Source organism: Macaca mulatta, chromosome 5 (genome assembly GCF_049350105.2).
Source record: "Macaca mulatta isolate MMU2019108-1 chromosome 5, T2T-MMU8v2.0, whole genome shotgun sequence".
In the NCBI taxonomy this organism is placed as follows: Eukaryota; Metazoa; Chordata; class Mammalia; order Primates; family Cercopithecidae; genus Macaca; species Macaca mulatta.
The window spans coordinates 161,549,873-161,565,831 of NC_133410.1; the positions used below are offsets into that span (position 1 = coordinate 161,549,873).

At 50.1% G+C, this 15,959-nt stretch overlaps 1 protein-coding gene and 1 long non-coding RNA gene across 4 annotated transcripts in view; one reads left to right on the forward strand and one right to left on the reverse strand.

Moving 5' to 3' along the window:
• FHDC1 (FH2 domain containing 1) overlaps nt 1-11,605 on the forward strand; it is a 44,007-nt gene extending 32,402 nt beyond the window's left edge. For all 3 annotated transcript variants that reach the window (XM_001085372.4, XM_028848818.2, XM_028848817.2), the window contains exons 11-12: nt 4,259-4,423; nt 6,561-11,605. In XM_001085372.4, coding sequence (XP_001085372.3) covers nt 4,259-4,423; nt 6,561-8,627 — 2,232 coding nt within the window. In that variant the 3' untranslated portion in view covers nt 8,628-11,605. The remainder of the gene's footprint in view (nt 1-4,258; nt 4,424-6,560) is intronic.
• LOC144340857 (uncharacterized) overlaps nt 11-15,959 on the reverse strand; it is a 29,370-nt gene continuing 13,421 nt past the window's right edge. Inside the window, exon 3 of the long non-coding RNA XR_013417334.1 lies at nt 11-2,524. This is a non-coding gene — a long non-coding RNA (uncharacterized LOC144340857). The remainder of the gene's footprint in view (nt 2,525-15,959) is intronic.

Genomic DNA, 15,959 nt, shown 5'->3' on the forward strand with positions numbered 1-15,959 from the left:
GGTGACTCAAGTCAGTCCCTCTAATCTCATCTCCCAGCAGCACCCCGGGGCTGGTTAAATTTGCATGGGTGTATTTGTGGAAGCAGCAGTTCCCATTCATATTTTTTTCTCCAAGTTAGTAAAAGGAACTTGGTATTTCCATGCCCATTCTTTGCAGAGAATGTTAAATGTGATCTAAGCCTGATATATATATTTTTTTGTTTTTCTGTTTGTTTGACTGTTTTGTTTTTTTGTTTGTTTGGAGATGGAGTCTTGTTCTGTCACCCAGGCTGGAGTATAGTGGTGCGATCTTGGCTCACTGCAACCTCCTCCACCTCCCTGGTTCAAGCAATTCTTCTGCCTCAGGCTCCCCAGTAGCTGGGACTACAGTTGTGCACCACCACACCTGGCTAATTTTTGTATTTTTTCAGTAGAGACGGGGTTTCACCATGTTGGCCAAGCTGCTCTCAAACTCCTAACCTCAGGTGATCTGCCCTCACTGGGACTCCCAAAGTGCTGGGATTACAGGCATGAGCTACCGCACCCAGCCTGAGCCTGTTGTATTTGTTCAGGAGCAGTGAACAGAGCAGTGAACAGAGGCTCCTGTTGTTCACTGCTCAGTTTGCACGATTGCAGTTTACTGTGGTGAACTGGTATCAGCCATGGAGTTGCACTTGGGCTATACCTAGCAACTCAGGTTTTGTTTCTAAACCAATTAAACTTTTGGATAACAGAACGAAGTTCCACAGAAATCGAGACGCCTTAGAACTTGGGCTGTCATTTCTTCACTTGTTTACATTGAAGAAACAAGCTGCGTTTTGGCATGTTTTATAATGAGAGCAGCAGAACACATGAGCGCTGTGCCCGTCAACACCAGGAGTATACAGGGCCCACAGGGTGTGTCAGGAGCTGCTCCAAATAACATCAACAAAAAACAGCAGAGTGGACATGTTTGTGACAGCTCACTGTGACTCACTAATCATATAGTCTGACATACTTCTTTTATCTTCCTTATTAAAAAAAAAAAAAAGGCACCATCTCATGCTTTTAGTCTTCAGCGAAAGGCTGTGCGATCTGAAATGTTGTTAGTGTTTTGAGACCTGTGAGGTGGAATCGTGTGGCAGGACTGTCTGGGCACTGGGGGGGGAACAGTATGCTCCTGAGGTTGTGCCAGCTGAAGCCTTCGCTTGTTAATTCAACTCCTTCAAAATATTATGACCTTCGGCAGATGCTTGATTTTGTTTGGCTCTGCTGTGAGTTTATTTTTATTATTAAATGTGCTCTGTATTTTCCTTCAAGTAAAACCAAATTAATTTTCTTGTTACAAACACCACCACCACCACCACAAAAATACTGAACAGTAAACAGATGCATTAAACAAATCCAGAAATTCAAGAATAAGGACCATCGCACATCAAGATTAAAATTCTGGATGTTTCATTCTTCCAAGTTCTCATATTAACTATTACCATCTCATAGTCAATATTCATACAGAGAAGCTTAGGATGAAGAACAGCTCTGACTTAGCCTTACCTCTGGACTGCTTTTCATAGTCAGTCTTGTTTTAACCCTTTACACTTCTTTCTGGCAGTCATTTTTTTCTTTTTTTCTTTTTTTGAGACAGAGTCTTGCTCTGTCACCCAGGCTGGGTGCAGTAGTGTGATCTCGGCTCACTGCAAGGTCCGCCTCCCAGGTTAAAGTGATTCTCCTCCCTCAGCCTCCTGAGTAGCTGGGACTACAGGCACGTGTCACCACACCAGGCTAATTTTTTGTATTTTTAGTAGTGATGGGGTTTCATCATGTTAGCCAGGATGGTCTTGATGTCCTGACCTCGTGATCTGCCTGCCTTCCAAAGTGCTGGGATTATAGGCGTGAGCCACCACGCCCAGCCAGTCTCATTTCTATCTCTATAAGTAAAACGTTTCATACAGCTATGTACTCTTCTTTCTTAAATTCAACTTCCTTTTGAATAGGTGAGGTAAAATTCTTCAAGGTAGGTCAGGGCCAGGCCACACAGGTCTCTGAACACCAGTCTGAATGCTGGACTAAACCCTATGCCGTAAGAGGTGGGGAGCTCTTCAAGGATTCAAGCAGAAAAATAACAAGAACACATTTTTGCAGATCTGTTTGAGCATTTTCACCCTTGGGGTAAGAAACACTGAGTAGACTTGTTTGAAACTTTGGTTTGTAGCAGGCAAGTTAGAGATGTAAGGTTGAATTGGACACTACAGCTGCTAACCTGTTGTCATTCTTGCTTTGTCAGTGTAGCTTTGAACTTTTCCATTTCTGGCCCTAATCATGTAGAACTCCTGGCCGGTAACTTCAAGTGTGGTTACTGTTCAGATCCACATTCAGAATGTTCCATTTTCCCAAGTCCAAAGGGTGACTTCAGTGTGTTTAAGTTTTTCCTTCCTGGTACTCTGTCAATCCCCACAGGATCTGGAGATGAAACATACGAGGTGGAGCTGAGCTCCCATGTAGATTCTTGTCAAGAGGCCTATTTTTCTGTAGTTGAGCTGTTCTTGGCTGGAATCCATCTTTCCCCCTGTGGAAGAATGACAGGCAAAGATTTATCTTTTCATTAATACCATTCCTCCATAAAGAAAAATACAGCACGAATGCACACACTGCCTTGGGCTACTGACTCAGATGGTTACTTTCTCTGGTATTTGGTTTCCTACATAGTTTTGGTTTCCTACTACCTCTTGAGTGTGTTTGGTTTAAGAGAAGGGCTTTTAAGGGGGAAAGTGGGTTGGAGTGCGTAGGAGGTGGCATCTTCACAGAATTTCCCTGTAGGTTCCGTAGCTCTCCACGCAGGTTCAAACAGCAGTTCCACCCCTCCAAAGTGGGCAACTTTAGCTTTACCGTTTCCCAGCCCATCCCTGCTTCACTCAAAAAATGTTTTCAAATACAAGCTTTTTTAAAAACATGACACATGTGATTTCATAGAGTAACATACTTCATACATTCCTTCTTCATCTAACCATTATTTCTCAGTAAACAAGGAAGCAACACAGGCTAGGCACAGTGGCTTACCCCTGTAATCCCAGCACTTAGGGAGGCTGAGGCAGGAGGATGGCTTGAGGCCTTCCTGGGAAACAGGGAAACCCTGTCTCTACAAAATATTTAAGTATTAGCTGGGTGTGGTGGTGCGTAGCTATAGTCCCAGCTACTCAGGAGGCCGAGGTGGGAGGATTGCTTGAGCCCAGGAGGTCGAGGCTGCAGTGAGCCATGATCACACCATTGTACTCCAGTCTGGGTAGTGGAGTGAGACCCTGTCTCAACATAAGACTTCAGTGTGATTCCAAATGTTCATTCTGCATGGGCTGTGGCTGCTATGGAGCCCTTTTTCTCTGCACCATACTGCTTCCTCATGCAGCTCCCCATGTTGTCACTGAACTGCCATCAGGGAAGTGTGTGTGACCCTTGGACATGGCAGATTCCATGCTGAAGGCCTTGGAACTCATTGGAGGAAAACAAGCTTCCTTCCTTCCCATCACTGTGTTGAGGCAGTACCAGATTGCATAGGGGCCTCAGAGACTTATTTGTCCTAGAAGAATTCGGAGAAAATGAAGAAGCGAAGAGGGTGGATTTGTAAAGGACGGTAATGCCTAGCCCTCGGGACCCCTCAGAATCTCCTGGGGTGGTGCTTTCAGAAAATATTAGTGTTGGATCCACCCTAAATGGTGAAATTGAATGGGAGGGATGCAGGCATGGCCTGTTACCAAGCTTCCCAGCTGACTTGGATCAGCACCCCCAGTTAGGCACGAGGGCTTTGGTCCTGTGGGGGTGACCCTGACCCTCACAGAGCTCAGTTGGGATTAAGTTTAGACACCCTCTCGGTGGGGCAAAGTTGATAATGCATCAGTACAGCGAGTAGCTTCAGGGACCCTAAACTCTTGACCCGTGTAAGACTCAATTTTAAGAGGAGGAGGAACAGATGAAAAATGGATCTTCCTTGGTGAAACCAACTGTATACCCGTGTAATTTTTTTCAGTGATATTAAAAGTGAACATTTTGTTAGTGACGTTCTGCAGGTTAAAGCTCTTCAATCTATCTTGTTGCTTAGTGTGGGTCTCACATGGGAGTTCACCTTGCTTTCCCCGAGGTTTGGTCTGAGTTGAATTCTTTTCCTTTTGGCTCTGATCGCATTGGCCTTGTAACAAACCTTCCTTTTCCAAGACCCCAGAGCATGTCTTCCCTGGGCGCCAATGCAGTGCCTGGCACCGCATCAGCTGACCACGTTTACCTCAGTGCGTGTTCGTTTGTTTTTCTGCAGTTTGCCGTAGAAAAGCTGAGGGAACTGGAATGCTGGAAACAAGAGCTCCAGGACGAGGCCCACACCCTTATAGATTTTTTCTGTGAAGACAAAAAAACCATGAAACTGGATGAATGCTTTCAGATATTTAGAGATTTCTGTACCAGGTTCAACAAAGCAGTTAAGGTATGGCTGGCGGCATCTGTGTCTCGGGGTTGCTTGGATTTTTATTTTCCTTCTTCTCGATCTAGTCCTCTGCTCACCACAGAAAGGCACTTTGCATCTCCACGGTTTCAGGAACATCTGACCCAGGTGGCATTGCCAGGCTCTCGGCTGGGATTGCTGGAAAGTGGCTCTGCCATCCCAGCCCCAAGGGCTTGCGTAGCATCGGGGGCGGCATCTGACTGCCTCTGCTGCTTTGGTGCACAGGCTGCCTGATGCTCACATTAACGCCTTGAGAGCATTTTGTTAGTAAATGACTCCATGATGGCAGTCATACCATTTAAAAGTCTCCTGAAGATCCTGAATGTCTTCCTCACCCGCTCCCAGAAGAGAATGTCCCCTTTCAGGGAGACTTCTGTGGTGGTGGGATGATGGGACGGCCCTCCCTTTCCCCTCTTCCAAGCTCCGCTGCCGTCACTGTGGGATTGGCACCAGGGCAACCATGTTGTCCTCCCCAGAGCGGTCTTCCAGATTCCCAAATAACCACACAGCCTGCTGCCGTACTGAGCAAAACAGCTACATTTCTTGCCCTTCAACCACCAATTCCAGTCATCTCTGGGTTTTATGTAGAAGCCAGAAAACTCTCTGGGTTGCTTGGCTTTCAAGTAAAACTTTAATCCGTCAATTGAAAGCAGCACACCGGCCACTCACATCCCTTCATTCCGGGTGGTGACGAGGAAGCAAAGCTTCTGAGTCATCTCTCCGCCTCCAGCTGGAATGCAACTTTGTCCATAGCTGAATTTCTTTGAGGGATTGGTCAGATTTCTCTCAAGCCCAGAATTGCTTTGTGTTCCCAACCCCTCCTTTCTCTATCCAGTTAAGAGAAGGAGGCTCAGCCTGTGGCCACGTTTGTTCTCCTCTGGCCAAGAAGTGAGCTCAGCTGTGGGAGGCAGTGGTGGGTGTCAAGGCCAAGTTGGCTCTTAATGAGGCCCTCACTCCCAAGAATTCCACAGGCCTGTGAAGCCACCTGTGTGATGCTCTCAGCCCCACTGTCCTAAGAGCCAGACACCGGCCCCACCACCACCACAGGCAACCTTGAAAGAAGACCCGAGAGACTTGGGGACGAGATGGGAGGCTGAGGCTAGAGCTGCAGGAGGAGCCAAGAGTCCCCAGCTAGAGCCCCACAGAAACAGAAACTTGGAAGGGAAAGGCCATCGTTGGAGGAAATTGATTGTCAAGTAAAACTGCTAACGATAACACATTTGGGCTGTGAGATCCACATATTTCCATGACACAAATCTATTTAAAGTGCACGGCCAGGTGGTACAGAGTGCTTTGGTATGTGAGCGTGCTCTGGTGCGGTTTCGATGGGAAGGGCTGGGTACTCTGGAGCAGGGTGAAGGGCTGAAGGATTCGTAAAGCACACCTGCACCTCTTCCTCTTCTCTGATTGTGGGAACAGGCTAGGACGTGAGAGACAGAGCCGTGTGCTGCAGGCTGCAGCTGGCAGAGCCACCATGCCATGTGTGGTATTGCTTTACCAAAGAGCAGTCAGGGAACAGAGCTGAACAGAGCATCTCTTAATATCGTGGCTATACATTAAAACATCCAAACCATTGTTAAGGAGAATGTGCTACACATGAATGTGTATAGGACAGATCCATGCAGCACAGAAGTAGAATTTGAGGCTCACTCTTTATACACCCACAGTATTTTTCTCTCAGCTATTGCCTGTATAGCGCTTTCCTGGAAGTCCTCTCTGTCTTACACTGCTCAGAAACAGAGCTGGCTTTCCTGGGAGTTGAGGTCGTGCGCATGTGTGGAAGGGCAGCCTCCACTGGGCAGTGCCTTGGCTGGAAAGCTGGAAGTTGGACCCAAGGACCGGATAAAAACTGTAGACAGATTGTTGGGCCAGGTCTACGGCATTCACCCTCTCTGGCCAGATCCCTGGTAGCTTTGCAGAGCCTCACCCTCCCTCCACACACACACACAGACACACACACGTGCACGCACACACACACAGCCTCTTTCTCAGTGTAAGACATGACCCAGAGCTCCCCTCCATGCCTGTATCTTTCTTTGGCTCTTAGCGTAGATGGCTCTGGAACTGCACATGGGTCCCACCTGTCTCATGCATCTTCGGGCTTCTCTCCATCCCTCAGGACAACCACGACCGGGAGGTGCAGGAGCTGAGGCAGCTGCAGAGGCTGAAGGAGCAGGAGCAGAGGCAGCGCTCCTGGGCAACTGGGGAGCTGGGGGCATTTGGCCGGAGCAGCAGTGAGAACGATGTGGAGCTGCTGACCAAGAAGGGTGCAGAGGGTCTTCTCCCTTTCCTGCACCCCAGGCCCATCAGCCCCGCCAGCCCCTCCTACCGGCCCCCAAACACCCGCCGCTCCCGCCTCTCCCTGGGTCCCTCTGCTGACCAGGAGCTGCTGACCTTCTTGGAGAGCTCCACCCGCAGCCCTGAGGAGCCCAACAAGTTCCACAGCCTGCCCCGGAGCAGCCCCCGGCAGGCCAGGACCACGGTAGCCTGCCTGGAGCCTGAAGAAGTGAGGCACCGGGACTCCAGCTTTGCATACAAACCTCAGGCCTCGGGGGGCCAGGAGGAGGCCCCCAACCCACCCTCAGCACGAGGCCACCAGCATCCAGCCGCCCAGCCTGAGGACCCTGCCTCTGCCTTCCGCAGAGCTCGGCACCAGGGCGTCAGTGTCCTCCGAAAGAGGTACAGTGAGCCGGTGAGCCTGGGCTCAGCACAGTCCCCTCCTCTCTCGCCATTGGCTCTGGGGATTAAGGAGCATGAACTGGTGACAGGGCTGGCCCAGTTCAACCTCCAGGGTTCCCAGGGCATGGAGGAGACCTCCCAGCTGACTTTGAGTGACTTCAATCCGATGGAGCCACGGTCTGTGGGGCATGAGGTCCCGCAGTCCCTCAGTGCCAGCAGCAGCAGCCTGACACCCATGGGCAGAGATGCCCTGGGGAGTCTCAGCCCAGCCCTGGAGGACGGCACAGCTGCCCCCGATGAGCCTGGAAGTGCAGCTTTGGGATCTGTGGGTAGCAGCGACCCTGAGAACAAAGATCCTAGGCCTCTGTTCTGCATCTCGGACACCGACTGCTCGCTGACCCTGGACTGCTCGGAGGGAACCGACTCCAGACCCAGAGGCGGGGACCCGGAGGAAGGCGGGGAAGGGGATGGCTCCATGTCCTCTGGGGTTGGAGAAATGGGGGACAGCCAAGTCTCCTCCAACCTTACATCCAGCCCCCCTGGGGAGGCTCCTGCTCCCCTCTCTGTGGATAGTGAGCCCAGCTGCAAGGGTGGCCTGCCCAGGGACAAACCCACCAAAAGAAGGGATGTTGTAGCACCAAAGAGAGGCTCCCTCAAAGAGGCGTCTCCGGGGGCCTCCAAGCCTGGGAGTGTCCGGCGGAGCCAGGGGGCAATGGCCAAGCCCGTGCGGACCCTGACCGCCTCGGAGAGCGAGGGCATGCGCAAGGTCATGCCCATCACCAAGTCCAGCAGAGACGCCGGCTGGAGGCGACCAGAGCTGTCATCCCGGGGGCCCTCCCAGAATCCCCCCAGCAGCACAGATACTGTGTGGTCACGCCAGAACTCCGTGCGGAGGGCCTCGGACACGTCGCCCAGGAGGACCTCCACAGGCGCCGAGGAGCAGAGGCTGCCGCGGGGGAGCAGCGGCTCCAGCAGCACCCGTCCGGGGAGGGACGTCCCCCTGCAGCCCAGGGGTTCTTTCAAGAAGCCCAGTGCCAAACCACTCAGGAACCTCCCCAGACAGAAGCCTGAGGAAAATAAGACCTGCCGCTCCCACTCCGAGGGCCCCGAGAGTCCCAAAGAGCCCAAGACCCCGCCGGTGCCCAGCATCCCCCATGAACTCCCCCGTGTCCCGAGCTTTGCCCGGAACACGGTGGCCTCCTCCTCTCGAAGCATGAGAACAGATCTTCCTCCCGCGGCCAAAGCCCCCGGCATCACTCGGACAGTGTCGCAGCGGCAGCTGAGGGTGAAAGGGGACCCCGAGGATACCACTCCCAAGGACAGCGGCACATTGAGGCGAGCCAGCAGTGCCCGGGCCCCCAAGAAGCGCCCAGAGTCTGCGGAGGGTCCCAGTGCCAACACAGAGGCCCCTCTGAAGTCCAGAGGGGCTGGGGAAAGGGCCTCCCTCCGTCGGAAGGACTCCAGTCGGACCACGCTGGGAAGAATCCTCAATCCGTTATGGAAGTGATGGGTGCCTGTCCTCTCCTGCCTCCTGGGATTCAGACGGCGAAGACTGACTTCTGGGATGAGGATGGGGAAAGAGGCAGCATGTCTTTGTTACAGATAAAGCAGCCACTGGTGCCACTGCTAGTGACACTGTCGGGATGGCACAGTCCAGGAGGCCCGTGGACTGCAGCCTGCTGCGCTGAGCCCTGCTGCAGTCCAGCATCCAGAAGGACAAAGGTTCACTACTGTGAGGGCCACACCTCCCCCATGCACCCCAGCCTCCCCCAAACTCCGGATCCGGAGAAAGACTTAATAGGAGTGTAAAGTGACATTCTTATGAAACAAGTCAAAAAAGTTTTTTTCTGGCCAGTTTTAATATATCAAAGACTTTCTTTTTAATATAAAAATTAGCTAGGTGCAGTGGCTCATGCCTGTAATCCAGAACTTTGGGAGGCCAAGGTGGGCAGATCGCTTGAGCCTAGGAGTTCGAGACCAACCTAGGCAACATGGAGAAACCCCGTCTCTATCAGAAACACAAAATTAAGCCGAGTGTGGTGGCACATGCCTGTGGCCCCAGCCACTCTGAATGCTGAGATGGGAAGATCGCTTGAACCAAGGACCCCACCACTGCACGCCAGCCTGGGTGACAGAGTGAGACCCTGTCTAAAACAAAACAAAACAGAAATGAAATGTTTTAGTTTTGGTTCCTTTTGCAGAGTGAAATGCTTCCCGGGAAAAAATACATATGTGTGGGTTTTTTTGTTTGTTTGTTTGTTTGTTTTTGAGACAGGGTCTTGCTCTGTCTCCCAGACTGGAGTGCAGTGGCACAATCATAGCCCACTGCAGCCTTGACCTCCCAGACCCAAGTGATCCTCCCACCTCAGCCTCCCTAGGAGCTGGGACTACAGGTACCAGCACAACTGCCTGGCTAATTGTTTTTTTGTTTTGTTTTGTTTTGAATTTATCTTTTGTAGAGATGTGATCTCACTATGTTGCTCAGGCTTATCTCGAACTCTTGGGCCCAATTGATCCTCCCACCTCAGCCTCCCAAAGTGCTGGGATTACAGGCATGAGCCACCACACTTGGCCAGTATATCCTCAATATGAAGATATTTTTATCTTCCTGTGTTTCCTGGCCTCAGAGTTTCACCTGCCCACACACTGTCCATTGCTGGCAACTGGACTTCCCCACAAGCCTTGGGTATCCTGTGATGGGCTGTGTCTCCCTGAAGATTGTCTGGCTTGCCTACTTCTCCGTGCATGACTCTGGGTGTGAGTCTGTCTAGGAACAGAAGGGAAAGTTGGACTCAGACAGAAATCTGATGCTTCCATGCATTCAGGGCGCACATTGTGAGCAGTGGGGTATGAGCCTCGGGGGCCTCATGGCTGCAGGGCAGGCTTCCCTGCAGATGGGTGGCAGCCCCTGGTAGCATGCTGGATTTCTCTGGAATCTAGAAGTGCCATATTTTAGTGGAAAGGCATCAGGGCTGTTTGACAGTGTACGTCTTTCCAATCCCGTGTTCCTCCATTCGTGTGTCTGTTATAAAACTGAGTGAAGGCTGCTATGACCTGTGTTCACTCTGGTTACAGGGAGGTGCAAACCATTCTGTCTCCCAGCCTTTCTTCTCTCTTTGTGTGCCCCCAACACTTCCTTCTTTTCTAACATGGCCTGGAGAGAGTCCCTCTCTCTCCTTGTCTCCGTCTCTTAATAGTTTTTAACATTGACATCCCTTCCTTGGTACAGTGGTTTTTAAATCCTGAGAAGAACCAAATCAAGTTTTTTAAAGCAGACCAAAAGCATGAAATTGCTTTCAGAAGAATGTATATCATCAGGAAAAGTTTGGGGGCGGGGGGGGGAATCATGCTTTTTTCGAAAGAAAGAGTTCAAAACATGGACTTTTTCTACCCAAGGCCCATTTCACGACTCCTCTGAGACTAATTGGGAAATGGGAAAATTATTGGAACTTTTTTTTTTAAGAAACTTTGTTTTTTGTTTTTTAATTTTAGGTCACTTATTAGTGAAACGTCGTTTTAGATCTGACATTGGTAGGTAGATGGATTTAGGCAAATATGATGCGTTTGTGGGGAATCCACATGGTTGATGTTAGAGCCTCCATTCTGCAGACTGTTGCCTCTCATCTAAGTTAATTGGAAATGCTGAGCTTCCATCACTCAGCTGAGTTTTAAAGGCAAATGTTAGGACTGAAGTAGTAAAGCACCTGACCACAAAACCTCTTGTAAAAATGGCCTGAGTAGGTATTTCCGGGCCTCCACAAAGATGCTTATGGGAATCCTGAGCTGCTTTTCACCATTTCAAGAAGCCTAAGAAGTTATATAGTTAATCAGGTAGACAAAACAGTTCAAAGCATAAGGTCCATGGTGGTGGGAAATGAATGAAGTGATTCTAAGTTTGTGGATTTGTGGAAAGCAGAGGGGTCGGGACCACTTGGAGGAACCCTGGGTACCGAGCTCCCAGGCCCTTTCTCTATCATGGATGCTGAGTGACTTTGGCAAGTCACCACCTCTTCCCAAGCCTGTTTCCCATATCACAGATGTGGGGCCGTGGCCTTGATGATGGTCTCCACGGGTCCTTCTGACTCTATGAGTCCAAGTCAGGTCAATCACCAAGGACCCATCTCTGCCCTGGATCAGCTCCTCAGAACCAACCCCCAGCATCTCTAAAGCAAAAGCCTCACCCCAAGGGCTGCTCAGAAGAAAGCACCTTCAGCATGAGTTGTTGCTGGAAGATCTAATAAGCTGTGTTTCCTGGGAAGTGGTGCTTAGCCCTGTGGACAACTTGTGTATGCATCTGTGTGAGCAGATGATCATTCTATTACCTTTTATTGGTAGTAAGCTTGGAAAAATAATTTAAGAAAACAAATGGAGAAATGTAAATAAGTTTCCATGTAAATTTGTTTAAGATAAACTGAATGTATTTAATGGTCCATTTATATGTTCTTTTATGTAACATGTAGTTTAATAAAGTTCCTGTTTATGAGAGTCGTGTTTCATCTCAGCTTCTGCCATGGATGTGTCTGTGTGATCTTGCTGGGAGAGTATTCCATTTCCTGCCCAGAGAGAAGCAGAGATCCAGGAGGCGAGGGAGGGTTGGGATGCAGCTGACTTGCCCTCCAAAGCCTCGAGAGCCTAAATGAGGCTGTTGGCTGTGTGTCTTCTTGCTAGCACAGAACCCGCTCATAATTGAGGGCTTAGGGAGTGGGCCTTGCCCCAGGCCGTGGGGATGCAACCCCGCCTCTGACACGCAGGCTGGAGTGCGCAGCTCACGTTATTCCATGCTGAGCTAAGTTTTAGGTCATCTCCGTGGGCCTGGCAAGTCTAGATGGTGTCCTGGGTGTCCTCCTGCATTTTGGTTCAGGACAGCATTAGGAAATCACAGCTCAGCTCATGGCTGACTCGGGAATGAGCAGAGAGGAGGGAGAGATGGCTCTATATGACCAGCATTGTGCGTATGTGAAAAGGAGTGGGGATTATGTCATGTTTCAGTCCTTGCTACTTTCCTGCCTTATCTGAAGTGGGCTAAAGGGACATCCCTGGGTCAGAATCAGCAGATGACAGTAAATGATATTCTTGTTGGGAGTTGCCGCTTGCTCCCTGAACATTTAGAAGCTGGTCTTGTCTGTGTTGTAAGCAGTTTGGGACACCAGACTCCTCCCAAAACCTTCAATCCTGCTGTTGAAGGAATTACTGACATGTACCGCCCCCACCCCACCACCAAGAAAGCTTTTTATTTTTCTAAAGGGTCTCAAGTAATCTTCCGTTTCTCCTTCCCTTTTATTTTATGGCTTTCATAAAGAACCTGTGGTTTCATCCTCCTAAAGAAATTCATTAAATTCAAGGAAACACCATCTCCTAATTGTTCATTCAAGACTCTGCATATTTATGCGTTAGGGTGAGGGACCCCAGAAGACTTTGGTAGAACTATTAATTCACCTTCAGGGGTGTGTACATTTGTAAATTTATGCCTCTAAGGGTGCAGTATCCTTCCCCTACCTCCCCACATATGGCAGTGATGACATTTTGCAACTTTACGGAATTTTCCATTGAAACTTAAACTTAATTCATCATTATATTTTTGCTATATGCTCCAACCCTGTCAGAAAAAATCAAGAATTTTTTTGGTGCTTGTCCCCAAACACATATAAGCATCAAATATATAAACCAAATTTGAATAAAGGATGTTGCATCTGATCACTCATTAACTGCTGCTTAAAATTATTTGGGCTGTGAGCACAAACAAACCGGGGCACCGGGGTCTCTGCAAAATCACCCTGCGCAGCCTCTGTGGGGAAAGAATGCATAGCTCAGACCGAATTTGTGGCAGGGTTGAAAATATAACCCAGAACACCCGCTCCTCGGGGCTTTTCATCCACTAATATCTCCCGGTTTGGATGTCCCACAGTTCACCGGATCTCCTAAGTGAAGACAAGAGTAATGTTGTAGTTGAAGAAAACGGCTTTCCTGTCTGCTGGGCCAGAGCTCTGCAGTGGGGCTTTTGGCTTCCTGATTGATAGGACAAATGGACCGGCCGCAAGCAGCATTCATAGTCGTTCATTCACAGACCCTTTACCAAGGGCCCACCAGGAGCCTGACGTCCCTGACTACGAGCCATGGAGGGAGGCACCTGGGCGTTTCAGGGAGGATGCCTATTCCAGGTCCTCACCGATGGAGTCGTGCCAGGCACCCGGAGTCAGGTCCTGGGCTTTTCCCTGCGCCTCAGAAACACACTAAGGGGCTGAGTCATGCAGGCAGTCCCCAGCTCACAAGCAGAGGATGTTCCCCAAGTTTGCTTGCAGTGAGATTTGAGGATTTCAGAATGCACTTTCCCAGAGCAACCAAGTCATGCATTATGGATAGCACATTAGAAAGATATTTAACCTGTCCCCTGTGGTCTGAATGTTGTTCCCCCTCAAATTCCGGTGTTGAAATCCTAACCCCAAGGAGGTAAGATTAGGTGATTGGGTCATGAGCCTGGAGCCCTCATGAATGGGATTAATGCCCTTATAAAGAAGGCCCAAGGACGCACAAGCATCCCTTCCACCATGTGAGGACACAGCAAGAAGTGACCATCCATGAACGGGTTCTCAGCAAACATTGGGTTTGTCAGTGCTCTGATCTTAAACTTCCCAGACTCCAGAACTGTGAAAAATACATTTCTGTTGTTTGTAAGACCTTAGGTCTATGGTATTCTGTTATGGCAGCCCAGGCAGCCTGAGACGCCAGGTGTGGGTAGATTGTGGCACCGAAATTTCTACAGAAGAGAAGCTCACTTACGGCAGTGTTCCTGAGGGAAAAGCTCACTTATGGCAGTGTTCCTGAGGGAAAAGGCCAGGAGCACCAGGAACGTTTCTCTTCTACCTCCTGCCATCAAGTGGAGGTGAAGGCACTGCAGCTTCAGGGCACTGGTGCCCAGAGGAGTGATGTCCACTCTCCACTGCTGGAGAAGAACGGACCTCTCTGCTCCTGAGGCAGGACTGAATGCAGAAGCAGACACAGGGGTTTCCGTCTCCCAGGTTAACTCCAGGAAACATGGGTCATTTCTCTAACCATAATTGCCTTTTGGCTGTTCTCCCTAATAGAGAGCACCCTGGGCCAACAGAAGGGTGCACACCCTCTGCCTTCATTTTCTGGGAGGGAGGCTGGATTCAGCCCTAGCCTGCTAGACAACTAATGAGAAGATGGCAGAGGCTGTGTGGATTGCATACAGCTATGTGTGGCCAGGGCCAGGGCCACGGACCCATGAGCCAAGGCCAGATGGTAGCTGGGGAAGTGAGCCACCTTGGTGAGAGCCGGGATGATCACTGCAGGTGGTGAGCTTCCCTCGGTGCCCCTGACTCGACAGTGTTGGAGGATCCAGCGGCACCCACAGCATGGAGTGCTCCTGTGCACAGCCCAATTACTTGGGGGTGGTGATTCCTAGTCCCACCCCAGACTTACAAGCCAGAATTTTTCCAATAGGCCCCCAGATTTGCACTTAAGAAATTTTCCACTGATTGATTTTCCCTCCTGCTGTTGAGACCCACTGGGCTGGAGAGAGGCAGGAAGGCAGACTAGTAAGAATGCTGGGATTCCCATGCAGGCTCATGAGCTGTTCTCCATGCTGGGACCCTCTTAGAGCCACTGACCAGGCAATGTAGTTGTGTTTCGCTCTGATCAAGCAAGACAGAGGCATTTACTCGGAACTCAGCATCCGATTAAGAGGATAGCTGCCTCAAAGGAGCCTGAGGATCTTAAAACATAAGGACTTCCAGTCATACGCATGGCCACTGAGAGTCTGGAGCTCTCAGTCACACAACCTTAGAGTTTCCATAACAATGGCTCCTGGGGGAACATTGGAAGTGACACTTCACTAGCATCTTGCCATAGTTGCCATAGTGTATGTGAAGCATTTTACTAATAAGTGCTGAACAAGGCCACACCCATGTCTGAGTACCCACAGTAAGAATTTGTCAGCAAAACTATTCTTTGGAACCCTGTTCCCTGGACCTCTTGGGTCTTGGAGCTTTCCACAGCCTTCACGAGGATCACTTCAACTTGGGCCTTGGGAGCCCCATCTAGCAGCTGCGGTTCTTTCCCTCTTGCTCTGTGCTGGGGCCAGGCAGGCCGGCATCTGCACTGACCTCACTGGTCAGGAAGGGGGTGGGGTGCAGCTCTCCAGGGTGCTGACTCAGAGTGCAGGCAGAAGTAGGGACGCGGGAAGACAGCCTCCCACCCTGTTTTAGGATGTGGAAACCCTCCCTGGAAGGAGGACCGAGCCTGGTTCTTTCCAAAGTGGCCAGCATAGAATAATTGACCATTTCCCATCTCCCATGCTGTCAATGGCTGCTCATCAGTCTGAGAAGTTTGTTGGAAGAATCTGGACAGTCTTGCTACATTCAGGGATGATCTTGCCAGTCTAGGCAAGTGCTGAAGAAGGGTTTGAGCTATATTTGAGTGAAAACAATGGTTCAGTCAGGCTCAGTGGCGCATGCCTGTAATCATAACTACTTGGAGCCCAGGAGTTTAAGACTAGCCTGGGAAACCTAGTGAGACCCCATGTAAAAGAAAAGAAAAAAAAGAAAATGATGATTCAGCTTTGGAAGCTGCCTCAGCAGAAAGAACAGTGCCTCCATTCAGCTATGGCTGAGTGGAGCCGTCAACTTCCCTATTGGCTGTATTTCCTTCTTTCCCAAGGCACAAGAGGTTCCCACCAGCTGATTCATCCCTAGGGAGGAGAGGGAAGAGGTGGGCTCCCCTGCAGGGCAGGCTTCTTCACCACTGCTGAGAGACTGAGGCAGCAGAACAGCTTCCCCACCCCCACAGGGCCTCCTACTCCCAAGTTCAAGATCGACTCCAA